This window comes from Cheilinus undulatus, linkage group 16, assembly GCF_018320785.1.
Source record: "Cheilinus undulatus linkage group 16, ASM1832078v1, whole genome shotgun sequence".
Lineage (NCBI taxonomy): Eukaryota > Metazoa > Chordata > Actinopteri > Labriformes > Labridae > Cheilinus > Cheilinus undulatus.
The window spans coordinates 29,873,508-29,889,481 of record NC_054880.1 but is presented as its reverse complement, the minus strand read 5'-3'; the positions used below and the strand labels follow the sequence as shown (position 1 = coordinate 29,889,481).

General features: G+C 39.0%; 1 protein-coding gene across 1 annotated transcript in view; it reads left to right on the top strand.

The window, feature by feature from the left end:
* Window positions 1-15,974, top strand: part of arid1ab (AT rich interactive domain 1Ab (SWI-like)) — a 118,967-nt gene that overhangs the window by 76,707 nt on the left and 26,286 nt on the right. The window contains exons 5-7 of the mRNA XM_041808332.1: window positions 10,177-10,417; window positions 12,517-12,606; window positions 13,874-14,044. Coding sequence (XP_041664266.1) covers window positions 10,177-10,417; window positions 12,517-12,606; window positions 13,874-14,044 — 502 coding nt within the window. The remainder of the gene's footprint in view (window positions 1-10,176; window positions 10,418-12,516; window positions 12,607-13,873; window positions 14,045-15,974) is intronic.

Sequence of the window (15,974 nt, the reverse complement as noted above, 5' to 3'; positions counted from 1 at the left end):
AACAACTAAAACTAATTTCCCATTGACCATAAAATAATTGATTTGAAATGTTCTATATATATATATATATATATATATATATATTTGTTTCTTTATTACGAAGCATTTACATCATTAGTAAAAATCTAATTAAAACTGTTTGATGCCACAGCATCAAAAATAGAGGTCTGAAACACCCAAAAATGGTTAATTTATTGTTTTTGATGTGCAAAAATTACAGAGAAACCCGAACTAGTGGGAAATAATTTTCATATATTCAGATAATTTGTTAAAAATATTAAGTCTTTTACTTGCATCTGGGTGGCTAAGTATGCGGATCTGTGTCTGAAAGCTAATTTCTAACCATTGTTATATAACAGAAGAACAGTCCTTTGACACAACTGATGTTAAGACACTAACTTTACTCCTCTCAACATTAGTGAAAGTTTATATGTGATTATCAACTTAAAAGTCCATTTAACCTCATATTTTAGCTCATTTAAGTTGAAATTAGTGCTAAATCTCTTAGCCTGTTACGGAAATTCCATTATGTGTTAGCATCAAGCTAACAAGCTCAAAAGAACAACCTCATCCATTTCTTGTGATTTCCTTTGAATAATTGCCCATGAGGATAATTTTCCTTGGATTCCAAGTAGTTATGCAATTTAGAAAGTGCTCTCTCAGCTCTTAGTGTCAGATATATCATTTAAGAATTAGCATGCAGCATACTAATTCTGTTAGCTTGTTGATGGCAAGCTAATATTGTGTTTCCATCATGTGTTAGTGTCAAGCTAACAAAGGCAGATAAAAATCCTGGTCTATTTGTTTGAATTTTCTTTAACTGCCTGTGACTTTTGAAGGGTAATTTTCCTTGAATTGCTCATCCCTGTTGCCAACATAATTGAGCATTTTATTAAGTTCTCTTTCCCTCTATTTTGGTTTGTAATGGCCAATGATTAATCATTTTCTGTTTTTAATACCATTATGAAAACAGCAGAGAATTCAGTTTATTTGAAACACAAGGTGTTTAAGAGAGTGGAAATTTGTGACAACCTCATTGTAGTGAAAGACTGGTAATGTTTGATACATCTGTTTGATACTTTTTTTGCACTACTGTTAAGTAATAAAGGGACTTAATTCACTCCTCCTAACTTAAAGGAGCATTTTTATGTAAATGTCAAGTTAAAAACTTGAAACTTTGTTCTTGTAAGTCAAATAGATCATTTAGGTAAAAATTGGCAGGAGGCAATGCTAACTCTGTTAGCCTGTAAATAGCAATTTCCATTATGTGTTAGCATCAAGCTAAGAAAGGAGTAACTTTTGAGGTGTAATTTCCCTTGGATTGCAACTCCCATTTGGCAACATAATTGCCTATCTATTAAGTTCTCTCTCTCCCTTTCTTTAAGTTAAAAATACGGCTGAAGGTCGTACAGTCCAATGATTAATGCTGATTGATTTGGAAGAAAATTGTGAATTGGAATTATTTTGGCTAACACTGCAGTATGATTTGAGATATAAAGAGTGACATTTTTTACATTATTATTGTCTTTTTAACTGAAAAACATGAAATGGTTATTGAATGAGCATGATGATAATAGTGTCACTTTTACTAATTTCTGCTTAAACAAAGATTAGGCTATCTATTCTTGCACCTGTGTTAAATGTGCCTCAGGACATCTCTGGTGCCAAAAAAATAAAATGGCACTGGAAATGGATCTTTGACACACATTGCATCTTAAAAAGACTCTGCACCTCCTGCAATTTGAAAATTGCAGGCCATATTTTATTTCCAATAAATTTTCAATTGATTGTTCAGTCCTACTGCTGATCATTAAAATGTGGGAGATTTGATTTTGAGGCACATGGGTGTTTAAAGGTAAAGAAAATTGCGACAGCCTTAATTTATGGAAAGTTTGCCAATGTTTTTGTACAAATTAGACAGTTTGTAGGAGTTTGTCTACAGTTTTCAGGATTGAAAACATAAAAGTTGGAGGCCTAGTGCTTCTCTATTCTTGCTGTGGTGACAAACAGGTTTCAGTATCATTTGATTTTTACTAAAATAATATCAAAGCTTTTATTTCTGGTGTTGTGATGACCATTTGTTTTTATTTACAGAAAAAGATTTAAAAAATCAAGATATGGTTTTTGGTCCATATCACCTAGCTTTAACCTTGACCCAGGAAGGCTCAGGAGAGGCCGATGAGAGAGAGAGAGAGGGAGACAGACAGAAGCAGCTTTAAAGAGCGAGGCTTTGCCGCCGTTAATGTGTCACCCACGTGGATCTCCGGTAACCATGGCAGCCCTTGAGATGCAACCATTTTTCTTCCTCCTCCCCTTTTTTGTACTCCTCGGCTATCACCTCAGCACAGAGGGATGTGTGAGCATGTGTCTGGAGTGAGTGAGCTTTTCTTCTTCTTTCTTTCCCTCCCTCCTGTATATTGTGTTCAGCATCTGGAGGCCTGAGAACGAGGAAGCCTGCCAACTCGGCGGCGGTTTGTGAAACCCGGAGGTATGAGGATGACAGAAGACTGGGTCAGGGAGAGTGTGTGACTGAGGGATGAACTCTGCACCCCGCCTCCCCTCCCTCCTTACCACCACTACAGGCAGATCTAGTTACACTACCAGCCGAGGTCACACGATCCAGATACGTTTCATTATCTGGAGCTGCTTCTTCGTCTTCTTCTTTCTGCTTCCTACAAGAAAAGGAGAAGAAGAAGAAGAAATCGGCTGGCTTGGCAGACTAATGGCTCTGGTCGGGGTTGATTGATTCAGTGAAGTAATCTGCAAATGGAATACATTAGAGAGAGCGGGGCAGATGACTCAGAGACAGCACTCACAGGAGAGAGTGGAGAATATGGGAATAATAGGAATAGTAAAGACTTTATGTATTTTTCTACTTTCAGGAGTGATAATTGCATTTTTTAAAGGATTTCCAACTGAATTATTTAAACTAGCCCATTTAAAATCTATATTTTTGCCTTCAAAAATCACACGCACTGTTCTGCAGCTTTCTCTCAGCTCTGAAGTTCCATGTTAGGCAGTGCTGTGAACACAAAATGGCTGCCATAGAGAGGAGCTTGGAGCTCCACAGAAAGAGCTGCAGCTCTCTGCTTCTGTGCACAACACAGCTCACATATCAGCCCCTTTTTCCTGAATGTAGAGAAATATTGTTATTGTGTATTTTCATGTTATCAGCTCTTTGAATAGTCATGCTTTTAATGCTGCTCTTAAACAACCCCCTCCACACAAACACTAATAGATACTCTCCAACTCTCCCTGTACTCCTGCTCATGCCTGATCCCCTTCATCATTCAGCCTCTAATGATGAGCGTGTTGAATAGCAGAGCCACAGCAGCATCCGTATCAACCCCCCTCCGCTTCCCTCCTCCTCCCTCCCCTCCTCCCTCCTCCCTCCTCTTCCTCCTCTCGCTGTCCGGCTTGTGCAGTCAGCAGAACAGGCTGGTGCTGTGCAGTATTGAGTCGGGAAAAATCAATGACTGCAGAGTGGGAGTAGGTTGGAGCTTGTGTGTTTAAATGCATGATGTTTCTGCTTACCCAGGCTGAGGGATCAGAGCTGTCAGTTAGCAGATATTTACAGAGAGTTCGCCCATCTATGCTGCATATGTGCTGCTGGGATAGCAGGCATATATGTGAAGATATGATTCTATATAACCTTTATTAAAATACATACGTGTGCAGCAAATGGTGCACAGGAAATCCATAGTTGGACTGTGTTTTTGTATGTTAGTGAGCAGTAATGGGCTGTATTGGGTCCACATGCGACCCTGCTCTTCACTCAATGCGACCCAAAGTCATTTTCAAATAAAGTGAAATTGTAAACATAAAGGAAAAATGATCAAATCTGCCATGAAAAAATGGGAAAAAATTCTGAAAAATATCTTTGATTACCTGTAAGTTCTTTATAGAATAAGAGATATAATTGACTGTAATTATAGCTGTGAAGATATTTATTTGCATAACTTAATGTATTTGTATAAAAAAGTGCACATGCAGTAAAATATTTGAAAATAACAAAAAAAAGTACTATGTTCAATGCAATGCAATTCAAATTGGCTTAGGTTCTGTGTTAAGCTAACCTTGCAAAGCAGATGGATTCGCCCATTTCTGTTTTTCTCATCGGTAAAATCATCTTAGTTGCTCATTTTAAACCCTACCTGCTGAATTTTAAAGACAGTGGTGAGCCGTCTGGATTTGTGCTGTTCTATGAAGCAGCTTCCATTAGCTGACAGCTGATATTACTGATGTAAGGGCAAAAGTTTGAGGACACTAAAACCACAGAACAGGTACAGAGGACTTTACCTACCTTGTGGTTGTTATAACTGGTATTACTAGTGTGATTTAAGTATTTTTCAAATTTTTGTTTGTGCAGTGATTATTTCATTTTGAATGTTTTTTGTCTTTGTTCTTTGATGCTGTGAATGTGATTTGTGTGGGGACCCCTTTCAAAACAAGATGGGTTTATCCTATTGACTTACTAATTAGAGAATAAGTGTCATTGCCATGGCCATTGAGATCTCATGCCACGAAATCTTGTAAGACTAAACATCACAAGATTATGGATTAAACAAGGCCAAACTATTTTTGGAAAAAAAAAATCTAATAATGGACATTTTGATTCATGTTACAAATTGAATATATATTTTTATTTACTTGTTTTATGTATGTTTTTCTTAATCAAAATGAGCGACATAAAATTGATAATGCCCTTGAACAAAGCAAATGACATCACATTTGCAATACAAGCAAACACAGTTAACTTATTCTATCTAAAACTGATGAAGCCAAGCGTTACTTCACGAAAGTCATACCCCAGCTGTGATCAGCTAGTAGCTAGCCTCACCTCCCCCACCCCAGCCGCCTCCTTTATAGCTTAAAGCTTGTTACACCCCCATATTCAGATTCATGCTACTATGGATTCATTGCTTTGGAAATAGTTTCATTGTTTTCAATACACATGGTCTTATTTGTGGAATTATTTATTGCTTGAATTTCTCAAAAATACAAAAGATTAACCCAAGAATAATCACTTATTAAATTGCAGTTGCAATATTCGGGGGGAAAAAAAATCGCTTCGATTATTTTTGCAGGTCGTTCAGCCCTATTTCTAAGACCTATAAAGTAACTCATGAGTAACTAAAGAGCTCATGAGCTGTACAGAGGGGAAAAGTCTCAGTAACAGGTTTCTTTAATGGCTTATTCTGGATATCTTTTGGCTTCAACAAGAGCCCCTAATGTTGCTTAGCCCATAGAAAAAGGTCTCAATGTGCAGTTTGACAGCAAATCATTTCTGATTATGTTGAAAATTTTCTAACTTTGGCCTTTTTAACCAATTTGCAGGCATTTTTATCGGCAGAGATTTTTTTTCATTGTTTCTATTGATTTTCAGACATTTTACATCTTACAGGCAAGACCCCAAATATAAAGGACATTAAAGGATAGTGATTATAGAAAATAGGGAAAAAAGACACAAAAGAAATGGTTTTATAAATAAAGAAATAAAAGAGCAGTCCAATGACTTGTCCAGTTATGTACTGAAAAGATAAAGCACTGGAGCTAAAGCCGAAGGACAGCGGACATTTTCTGATACTTGATGGTCACTTCAGATAAAGCAAAGATGTTCATAAAAGATCTGTTAAAATCCAAACCTCTTTCTCTGTGTGTAGTGGCATGAGTATACATTTCTGCTCAAAAATATGTAATTTAATGTCAGTCTTTTAACTTAAAAGTTGAGTTTAGTGCCAAAATTTGCTGAAGGATTTTTTGTGCTGTTTTTTTTCTTGGAAAGTCTTGAAAGTTTCACAGTAGATTCCTAAATTTAAGTTTGGAAAATGTTCTAATTTTGACTTCCGTGAGGCTTCATTTTGCATGGCAGACTGGTCAGAATAGCTCTCTTATCAAGTCTAGACTTTCTAGTAAGACACTTTCTAGTGACTTTTGCTGTGATTTTTTTGTGGTTTTGCTTGGTTATTTGACAGTTTGCAGCATTAGTTTAAGCTTTCATTGCATTTTATTACCTTCAAAAACTGTGAATTCAATGTAAATCAAAAGCTGTTTTTAAAAAGTTATAAATCTGATTCTAAAAGTGTGACTTAACTTACCCAATCATGGCTTATATTACACCTAAAGATGATCTAGTTTCCTAGATTTTTTAAGGTTCTGTTTCTGTCTGGATAGAGGCCACCCTGTCAATACTTCTTCTGTCTGGTAGCCAAAGTTTGCCTCTGTGTTGTGCAGTCACCCACAGAGACCCCCGCTACCATGTGACACCCTGGGGTAATTCTAGGAATTGACCCCTGACCTTTTTGCCCTGTGGTCTGTGCATTGATGTCTGCAGAAGTTTTGTGTGGCTGCTGCTGAGGTTGTCACCCTGGCGTCTGTCCCAGGCCCTTTAGTCCGAGCGCTCCCGTCAGATGACCGGTCTTGTGATGTCTGAGTGGAGGTGGGGCGGCATTGGCCGGGAAGAAGGGGGGGATGTAGGTCAGCTGATGATGCTGGCTTCTGGAAAAGGGATTGGCCATGGTTATTTAAACAAGGAATGTCATGCTGTTTGATCTCTGCTCCTGAGCATTAGGATCTCAGTGCTCTGTGACGCTGCTCTGCCTTGTTCTGACCCGCTTTTACATCTCTGAACATTAATTGGGAATCAGCCAATGAAACACTTAATTATCCTCTCATATTAAGGCCTCCTGCTGTGTCTCACATGCTTTTGTAGATTTTATATTTCCTGTGCGGGTCAGAAAGGCTTGTGTTTGTTCAGCCAAGAAGAGATGGAGGGAGGGCAGAGGGAAATGCGGGTGGGGGAGGATTGTAGGGGTGAGTTCTGAATCAGCGTTCTCCTCCTGTCACTCCCTCTGGGGTTCCTCCATCAGGTCACGTCCCAAAAATAGCAACGGGCGCTGTTTCAAGTGCAAAACCGCCAGCTTCGGGGCTGCAGCCAGCCTGCGAGTGTGAGATTTCTATGGGAATAGTTGGCCACCTTCCAATGAGTGCTTTTTTCCCTCCCTCCCTCCCTCCCTCTCTCTCATTTTTTTCCCTCCCTGGATGTGACTGGCAGATGAGCTTGCATTTCTGAGCGAGCACATGGGCTGCACGTGAGTGGCCAGTGTGTAAACATTCACCTTCTCACAAACATAATCATCGCCGGCTGCCTCCCTACCTTCCCGCCTGCCTGCCTGTCTTTGTGTCACAGCCAGCGAAGCCCGCTAACAACACCACATGGCATCAGAGCCGGTGCCCGGCACCAATTATTTCTACCGCTTTCCCAGATGACTCGCTTCAAATATTTTTTCCTCCACTTTCTTTTTGCGAGCCGAACAAACAGAGCCCTCCTCGCCAAGATGGATCATTATCAGCGTTATAGGAGTGATTTTTAAAGAGTCGTAAAAATAGTTCACTGTACCTAAATGTGTGTTTGTGACATGATAGACTTGGCAGGCATATGTGAGAGAATAACACACACCTCAGTGATGGCAAAAGATTACTGTAAGGCATCAGTGTCCATTTGGATCTCCGCTCCCACTTGGCTTTGACGTGCCTCTAAAACAAAAGTCATTCTTTAGGGAACAAGGGCATGATGTGAAAAAAGATCAGGATTCAGGTACTTCTCAAGCTCTTTCATATCTTAAAGTCTGAGCTTTATTTACATCCCTGCTTACGCAAAACAACTGCATTAAAGATTTTTGATCAGGTTTTCTTACTTCACTGTAACACGATCTTCATCAGAGCTGAAGAGGGTTGCTTTGCTTCTTTTTCTGTCTTGAAAAGTCCTCTTTTTTTTGAAGTTATAGAGCTTTGAAATTTTTCTTCTGCAATCCTGATGTTTTTGTTATATTTTTTAATGGTTATAACAACTTTAGTGCAATTTGAGGTTGATAAAGCGTAGACATAGGAGCAAAATCTCAGCAAAGACTGAAGGATAAAAACAGTAGAACAACATAGTTGGCAAAGGTCTGTCACCTCCAAAGATCTGTCCCTAGACTCCTTACATATTTGACCCACTTTTTCCAGTTTTTTCAAGTTCAACAAAAACAAGATGTGCAGATCAGGAAAATCAGGGCCCATACCAAAATTAATAATTTTAGCATTGAGATGCACAAAATGCCATTATTTTCTTGTTTGTTTTTTTTACCACAAAGACAAAATCAGAGTGTGTCCAAAATGCTACTTCTGCTTGATAAAAACCGTTCTCTATAATTCAGCAGATAGGTCAACTTGATGCCATAATAAAATTGGTAATACCCTACATATAAAAATTTGCTACTGGCCATTACAGTAACAGAGACTGCAATGACACCATATTCAAATACACGTACTTTAATATGAAGATGGCCCCCCTTTTGCAGCCATAACACCACTCTTCTTGGAAGGTTTTCTACAAGGTTTTGGATTTTTTTTGTGAAAATTTGTGCCCACTCATTCTGTCGAGCATTTATGAGGTCATGTTGCATGAGAAAGGCTGGCTCGCAATCTCTGTTCCAGTTCATCCCAAAGATGCTTAGTGGGGTTGAGGTCAGGGCTCTGTGTGGGACAGTCAAGTTCTTCCACACCAAACTCCTCACACCATGTCTTTATAATACTTTATATACTGGGGCACAGTCATGCTGGAATAGAGAAAGTCCTTCCCCAAATTTGGAAGTATAGCATTGTCCAAAATATCTTGGTATGCTAAAGAATTAAGATTTCCATTCACTGGGGATAAGGGGCCTGCCCAAACCCTGAATAACAGTCCCATACCATGATCCCTCCTCCGCCAAACTTCCACCTCTCCACAGTCCCATGTCAGTGTGCTTTCCACCACTCCATCTGATGCTTGGTATTAGACTTGGTGATGTGAGGCTTGAATTAGAGGTGTTTTCCACTAAGGATTTTCATAGTCGAATCTGATTCGTCAGATTTTGCCTTTAGTTGAGTAATAGTCGAACAGCGTTTCCGCTAGACTTTTTTGTCCCCGGTCAAAATGACTGGCAGTGCTCAAGAATTCTGGCCATTTAGAACAAATACCGGACATTTGCTTTAACATTATTTTGAATCGTTGAATCGCTGACTATTCCGGGTCACCCCTAGCTTGAATACAGCTGCTCGGCCATGGAAACCCATTCTATGAAGCTCTGGGCACGGTTTGTGTGCTTACATTATTGCCAGTGGAAGTTCAGAACTCTTCGGCTATGGAATCTGCAGAGGGTTGGAGACTTTTACACACCATGCACCTTAGCAGTCATGACCCTGCTCTGTGATTTTACGTTTAGTCTTCCACTTCATGGCTGAGTTCCTGTTATTCCTAAATGCTTCCATTTAGTAGTAGTATCACTTACAGTTGACTGTGGAATATCACTGTAACACACTTGAAGTCACTGAGCTCTTCAGAATGACCCATTTAATATCGCAAGTATTGTATAATCAAGACAATAAATTATAGTTTAAAAGTATAAGCTACACTCTATCCATGCCTGTACAATGCAGTTTTCAGGAAGTAACCAGCACCTAGTAATGGCTTTTTTACAAGCTGAAATCAAAATGTCAGACAGGTATTTATCAGCACACCTTGCTCTACATTTCCTAAAAATAATTTGGTGAACTCCTGCAGCAGGTCAGTATAAAGCGGGCTTCTTAATACTTCATGAAGCTCTACCCAGAAGGTTTTTATTTCAGGGCACTCCTAGAAAATCTGCCAATGATTATCATCCTGAAGTCCACTCAATCTCCACCATTTAAAATCTCATGATACAAAGCTTTCTGAAACGAAACGAATGAAACACATATACCAAATTCACCCCACACTTCAGAGTTGGTTTCTTGGTTAAGTCACACTTCATTTCTTGTTTTCAGTAGTCAAGTATTGCAGACAGACTCCCGCACACTGTCTAAACCACACAAACTTGTAGCAAACCTACCAAAATATTTGTACGATCAAGATAGTATGCTGCAGTATGCCTGAAATTTTTGATGGGCAAGATAGTTGTAGTTGTTATAAATCCTCAGAAGGTGTTATCGTTTATCAAAATACTGATCCATTATATCGTTTCAGATATCAAAAATTATTAAATGATGAAATTTTGATAACTGATAACTTTTTGTTCTATTCAGAGTCATTCAAGTGTTAAGACTGTGTCAAAAGATGAGACTAATTTTCCTCCTCTGTAAACCCGTCACTCACCCATGTTCCTTGTCTTGATCCAGGATCTTTCGGGCTCCATTGATGACCTACCCACTGGTACAGAGGGCGCTCTGAGCCCCGGCGTCAGCACCTCAGGGGTGTCCAGCAGTCAGGGAGAGCAGAGCAATCCTGCCCAGTCACCCTTCTCTCCGCACACGTCGCCCCACCTCCCGGGCATACGTGGACCCTCTCCATCACCTGTGGGTTCCCCTGCCAGCGTCACCCCATCACGTACCGGCCCCTTATCCCCTGCTGCTGTGCCAGGTAAACACAGAACACTGATCACATTAAACTCCTGAGGACAAGTTTGTAATTCTTTCCTCTTCTGTTGGTACTGTGAATATGTTGAATGTATCACATAGCGCTGATACAAAGGCAAATACTGTCATTGTAGCGCCGTATGGTAGACATGCCAATCCTCTACCACTTATGTGTTGTTCTCTTTACATAATTCTTTATCAAGTTTAGGAGTTCATGCATGAAAATGTCTGTAGTGAGAAATAAACGTTTAGTTATGTTGTTGATCTGAAATTAGAGGCAGTGTTGCATGTCTCATGATTTCCCAACATTATTAGTACATAGTACAACTAAACAACAGAGACACATACATGTTTTTGAAAATATAACTACTTTATTAGTGTTTTATTTTTTTGATGTTTATGCTGCTGCCTTTTTAATCAAGAATATGAAGTCCCAAAAGTCACATTTTTCATGCTTAAATTTAGTATTTCATGTTCAGAATTATAGCTTTAATGTAATCTAAGGGCTTTTTATAAAAATCTTGCTTTCTAAATGGAACAAATTCAACATGAAGGAAATGAAATTTTATCTGTTTTTATGCATTTTTTACATTAAATACCTGTATTAAAGAGGACAGTGGATAGCGTCAGAAACGAGGACAAGAGAGTGGGAGAGAGACATACTGGAAAGGAGCCACAGGCATGGGCTGAGCTTTAACCACTAGGTCATCCCTAAATTAAGATTTAGGGATGACAATTTATTTTACAGAATTTCCAAGACTGTACCAAAACTTTTTTTTACAGTGTACAACAATCGATAATTAGGGCTGTAGAACAATTCAAATTTTAATTGCAATATATCTCAGAATTTCTGTACTGAATTAGGTTTTGTTGCTTTTTGGCTAATTTGGCTATCATCTTAAACAAATTATAACTAATACCCTGTTTGGACACAGACCTGCTTTTATTCTGGAAGAATATAAGGATCTTGTGCTGTGATTTGAATTAAGGAAAAATGAACTTATTGTGGGTTGAAAAGGAAATAAGGGAACAGTAATAAAGATAGATGTTCAATAAAACAAGGTGTGGATGACTTTTGTCCTGTCCACTGAGCTTTCAGCAAGCTATTTTTTTTTTTATAAGATTTATCTATTCATTTATTTATTTATTTTTCCTATATTAGAGAGAGATGGGACATTGAGATTTTTAAAAGAAATATCTAAAATACCCCTAAAAAAACAAATATTCTTAAGCTTTGTATTAACCATTCATAAGTGTTTTAGTGGGATTTTGGATAGAATGTACATGTCTAATTTTTACAACCTCAAAGCAGACAGAGCCTGAACGCTGAAAATCTGGAGAGAGATCAGACAAAATTAATTATTAGAAAGCGTGTTTATTAAAACATTTGCTACCATCAGATGAATGGTGTTGTGATGATGTAGTCACTTCCTGGTTTCTATTTACATTTGAAAATCTAAACAGAAAGCTTGTTGTGATAAAATGTAATGCTCAACTCAGAAATGTTTTTTAGACCAGAAGTTAAACTCACTTGAAATTAAAACTTCATAGATTGACATTATTATACTGTCAAAGTACAACATGAAAACACTGGACGTCCCACCCAGACTGTGACATTACAGAAACATGTCGGCCATGTGAATATGGTCTATTAAAAACACATTTACTGGATAAAAATGCCAAATAGTGATAAATAATCTCAGTAGTTGTTTTTACGGAGCGAATCTGATACTGTTTCAAACATCCACATAACAAAGAAATTTAGGGTTTTAATTCAACACTCACTCTCTTACAAATATAAGAGATCACATTTGTTATTCATGAAGTGGCTTGGCAGATGGGAACATTTTTCTCTCTACGTGATTCTCGTAAACAGTCCAAACACATGAGAAACAGAAACTATGGTGGCTATTTTGGAGAGCAGTGTGACAATAAGCCAAGATGCTTATGTAGTCATTTTTTATTTCATCGTGACTCTTTGTTGTGAATGTTTGATTCTCATGGTCAGAGATTTAAAACAAAAGAAATTCTAAGATTTCACATCACTTTGAAGGTAATTTCAGGTCACTTTCAAGTGTCTGACTCTTGGTTTTGGTCCTACAGGTAATCAAATGCCTCCCCGGCCGCCCAGCGTCCAGTCGGACAGCATGATGCACTCTTCTATGAACCAGTCAGCGATGGGCCAGGACAGGGGTGAGTCATGAGCCGTGCTTTGTGTCAGGGTCGAATTGTTTATGAGGAGCATTGAAAGAATAAATTACTTCGTCCTCAGCTCGGTGTCCAACAGCGTGAGAAGTGTGCCACGTCCGTGTGTTTGCATTTGTATGCATTCCTGGCTCATGTAAACACTGCCTCAGGCTGTGTCTTAATAAGAGTGTGCTAGCAGTCAGGTCAGATGAGGAAACCAGCAGACAGAAACACTGTACTGCTGTATGCTGTGAGAAGGTAAAGAGCTGTTAATGAGCTATGCATCTGTCTGCTAAAGCACATGCTTAAGTCTGTTACAGAGATGTTTTCAGGATTCTCTTACAACTTCAAAAAGTATGGTACATAATGAAACTTAATTTAGGTGATGTCCAGATGTCTTCATTAAACCTATGTCTTAATTACCATTATTAACTAATGCTACCACTTGGCAGTCATACGCCTCTGCAAGGTATATAGTTGGCAGAAAGTACTGTAGTGGGTCATGAAGAAGGGCTTGGGTGGTTTCAGATGTGGTGGGATTTGCAATAATTTCAAAAGCAAGGGATGAACACGAGGCAGATTAACCATGACACAGGACCTTCAAAATCTAATCAATTCATCCTTGAGTCAGAGTAAACATTTGTGCAAAGTTTGAAGGAATTTCCTCTAAGGCATCTTTAAGTATTGTATCACTGAGCAAGGGGTGACCAATATAGGGTCAAAGTGAAAATTTGTTCAAGGAAAACTCTTACAGCATTTTAAGGTATTGTGTTCAAAAGAAAGTGATAAACATGTGGCCCAGTGGCCTCCATGTTGTTCAGTAATCATCAAAATCTAATCAGTTCATCCTTGAGTCAGAGTGGAAATTCATACAAAATTGAAAGGAAATTATTAAGTGCTTTCACATGATATCACTTTCACAAGCAAGGGATGAACATAAGGTCCCTTTGGCCTGCAAAATCTAATCCAGTGGTCCTTGTGTCAGAGTGGACATTAGTGCAAAGTTTGAAGAAATCATACTTTTGGTGTTGTGCTCACAAACATGGTGTATGAGGCCCAATGACTTTGACTTTGACATATAGCCTCCAAAATCTAATTGTGCACCCTTGAGTAAGAATGGACATTTGTGCAAAGTGACAAGAAGACCTTGAACCTTAATCTCTAGGATCTAATCTGTTTGTTCTCAAATTAGAGTGGACGACGTAGCCCATTTTTTAGTTTTGAATAAATGCAGAAATGTATATCTAATATTCTCTTTTCCATTCTTGTCTAGTGTACATGCGTAACCCTCAGATGCCTCCTTATGGGTCCCCTGGACAACCTGGCTCCGCCTTATCTCCACGCCAGTCTTCAGGAGGTCAGATACACAGTGGGATGGGCCCGTATCCCCAGAACAACTCCATGGGAAACTACGGGCCTCAGGGCGGCCAGTACGCTCCACAAGGTGAGACCTCAGGACAGAGGAGGGGGTGGAGTATCTAAAAAGCCTCCTGCTCCGGCTAGAAAGCAGAATCTAGTTTCAGTGGTGCACTCTGCCTCGTCACTATCATGCAATGTTTTCTATTTTTTTCAAATGCTAAAATTATTATGAATGAGTTTACAGTTGTCCTCCTGCACAGTTTTGTAGATAACCCAGATTTGAAAAAGGCTTTGAAGTTTCCTCTCACTTCATATATTTATGAAATTATATCACTTCACTTTGAAGTCTCAGATGGTTTCTGTGGGCTTTGAAGAAGTTCTGCAATGAGTCATAGCAGCGAGCGGCGAGGGCCAGATAAAGCCCCGCTTCATCCGGCTGCCTGTCAGAACACGCTGCACTGAGGTAAATTTAGAGCCGGACTGCTGAATCCTGTCAGAGAAAGAGGAGTAGAAAGCCTTTTACACATTTCTCTGTTTCAGACCAAAACACATTTGACAAATAAAAGAGGATGTGCGACAAATGATTGTGGCTACCAGGCTAAATCAGTGATGCCCAGTCGGTGGTAACAGCACTGCTTGTGGTACAAAGAAGCTTTGCTGAAAAGCCAACAGATGAACTCAGAGTGGTCCAATAAAACCAAAAATATCAGCCTCTAATTTAGATTTTTATTAGAAAGAAATGATTTCATAATATTGAAATTACACTGTTATGATGGTAAAATGATCTGTTAATCATCTGTTTTTTATTGGCATAAAGGTCTGTGTGACACAGGCTTTTGATACCAAATTTTAATCTAAAAGTGGTTTGTGCCTATGAAACTATGGCATCAATAGTAGAATTGATAAGGAGAATATATAAGGTATGATAACAATTAAAGATCTTCATCCTTACCCATTAGGCTACTAATCCTGCATTTAATGAAAATAGTTATATACTGTTACATAAACTAAAGCTGTGGAGTTCTGGTTTCATTGAAAAAGAAAAAAAAAAAATTGTGGCCAGCACAGGCTGGAAGCATGAGCCTCGGTGGATTGGTTGCAATCTGTGCATCAGTACTTCACAATTATCAGTGTCACCACAGGCTTAGCATTAGCTAGCAGTTTTGCTAGCTAATGCTATGCTTTGACAGCTGCACAAACTGCACACTCTCTCAGGGAGACTTCTGCCAATAGTCCTTGTCTTATATACTGGTGTGACTGATATTCTAGATATTGTGGTAATTAAATCTGCCTGTTTTAAAGCAACCTAATTTGACTCGTGTAAAACTTGATAGAGCATAAAATAGTAGCATTGATATCAGAGATGGGGACTCAAGTCTGCGACTTGAACTCAAGTCGCACTTCAGTCGCATACATCAGTGACTTGCGACTCGACTCAGACTCGTGATTTGGGACTCGTGCACAATCTTCAGTTTTTAATTTTTCCATCATGATCTCCCGTCCCCCTGTCACTCTTTTTCCCTTTCCTCCCCTTCTCTTTGATGGTTCATGTGCCTTTTACGCAGCACCAACCTCTCTTCCTCATCCTCGTTCATGCTGCATATGACACACAAACGCGACGCTCACGCACACACCTACTTTGAAACACATGCTAACATGTTGGTTGTGCAGATTGCAGACTGCAGACTTCAGTTGAGGGCAAGAGTTTCAGAATACATAAACTCTTTTCTCCTGCATTAAAGATCCTCTCCACGGACGCTCAGCGTCAGCATTGTGTGTGTGCACGCGCTCCCATTGTGTGTCTCTCTGTGTCACCCACGTGAGCCATAGGTGTGCGCAATGTTAAAATATTATTTTGTTTATAACTCCCATAATATCATATGTTTGTGGGGAACAAATTAATGTTAGAATCTCTGCTTTGTCGCTTATTGATATTGAACGGACATAAAAGACGATAGGAACATTAAAACTTTAAATACGGTTCATGGAGGCAGTGAGAAACAGAGACAGACAGA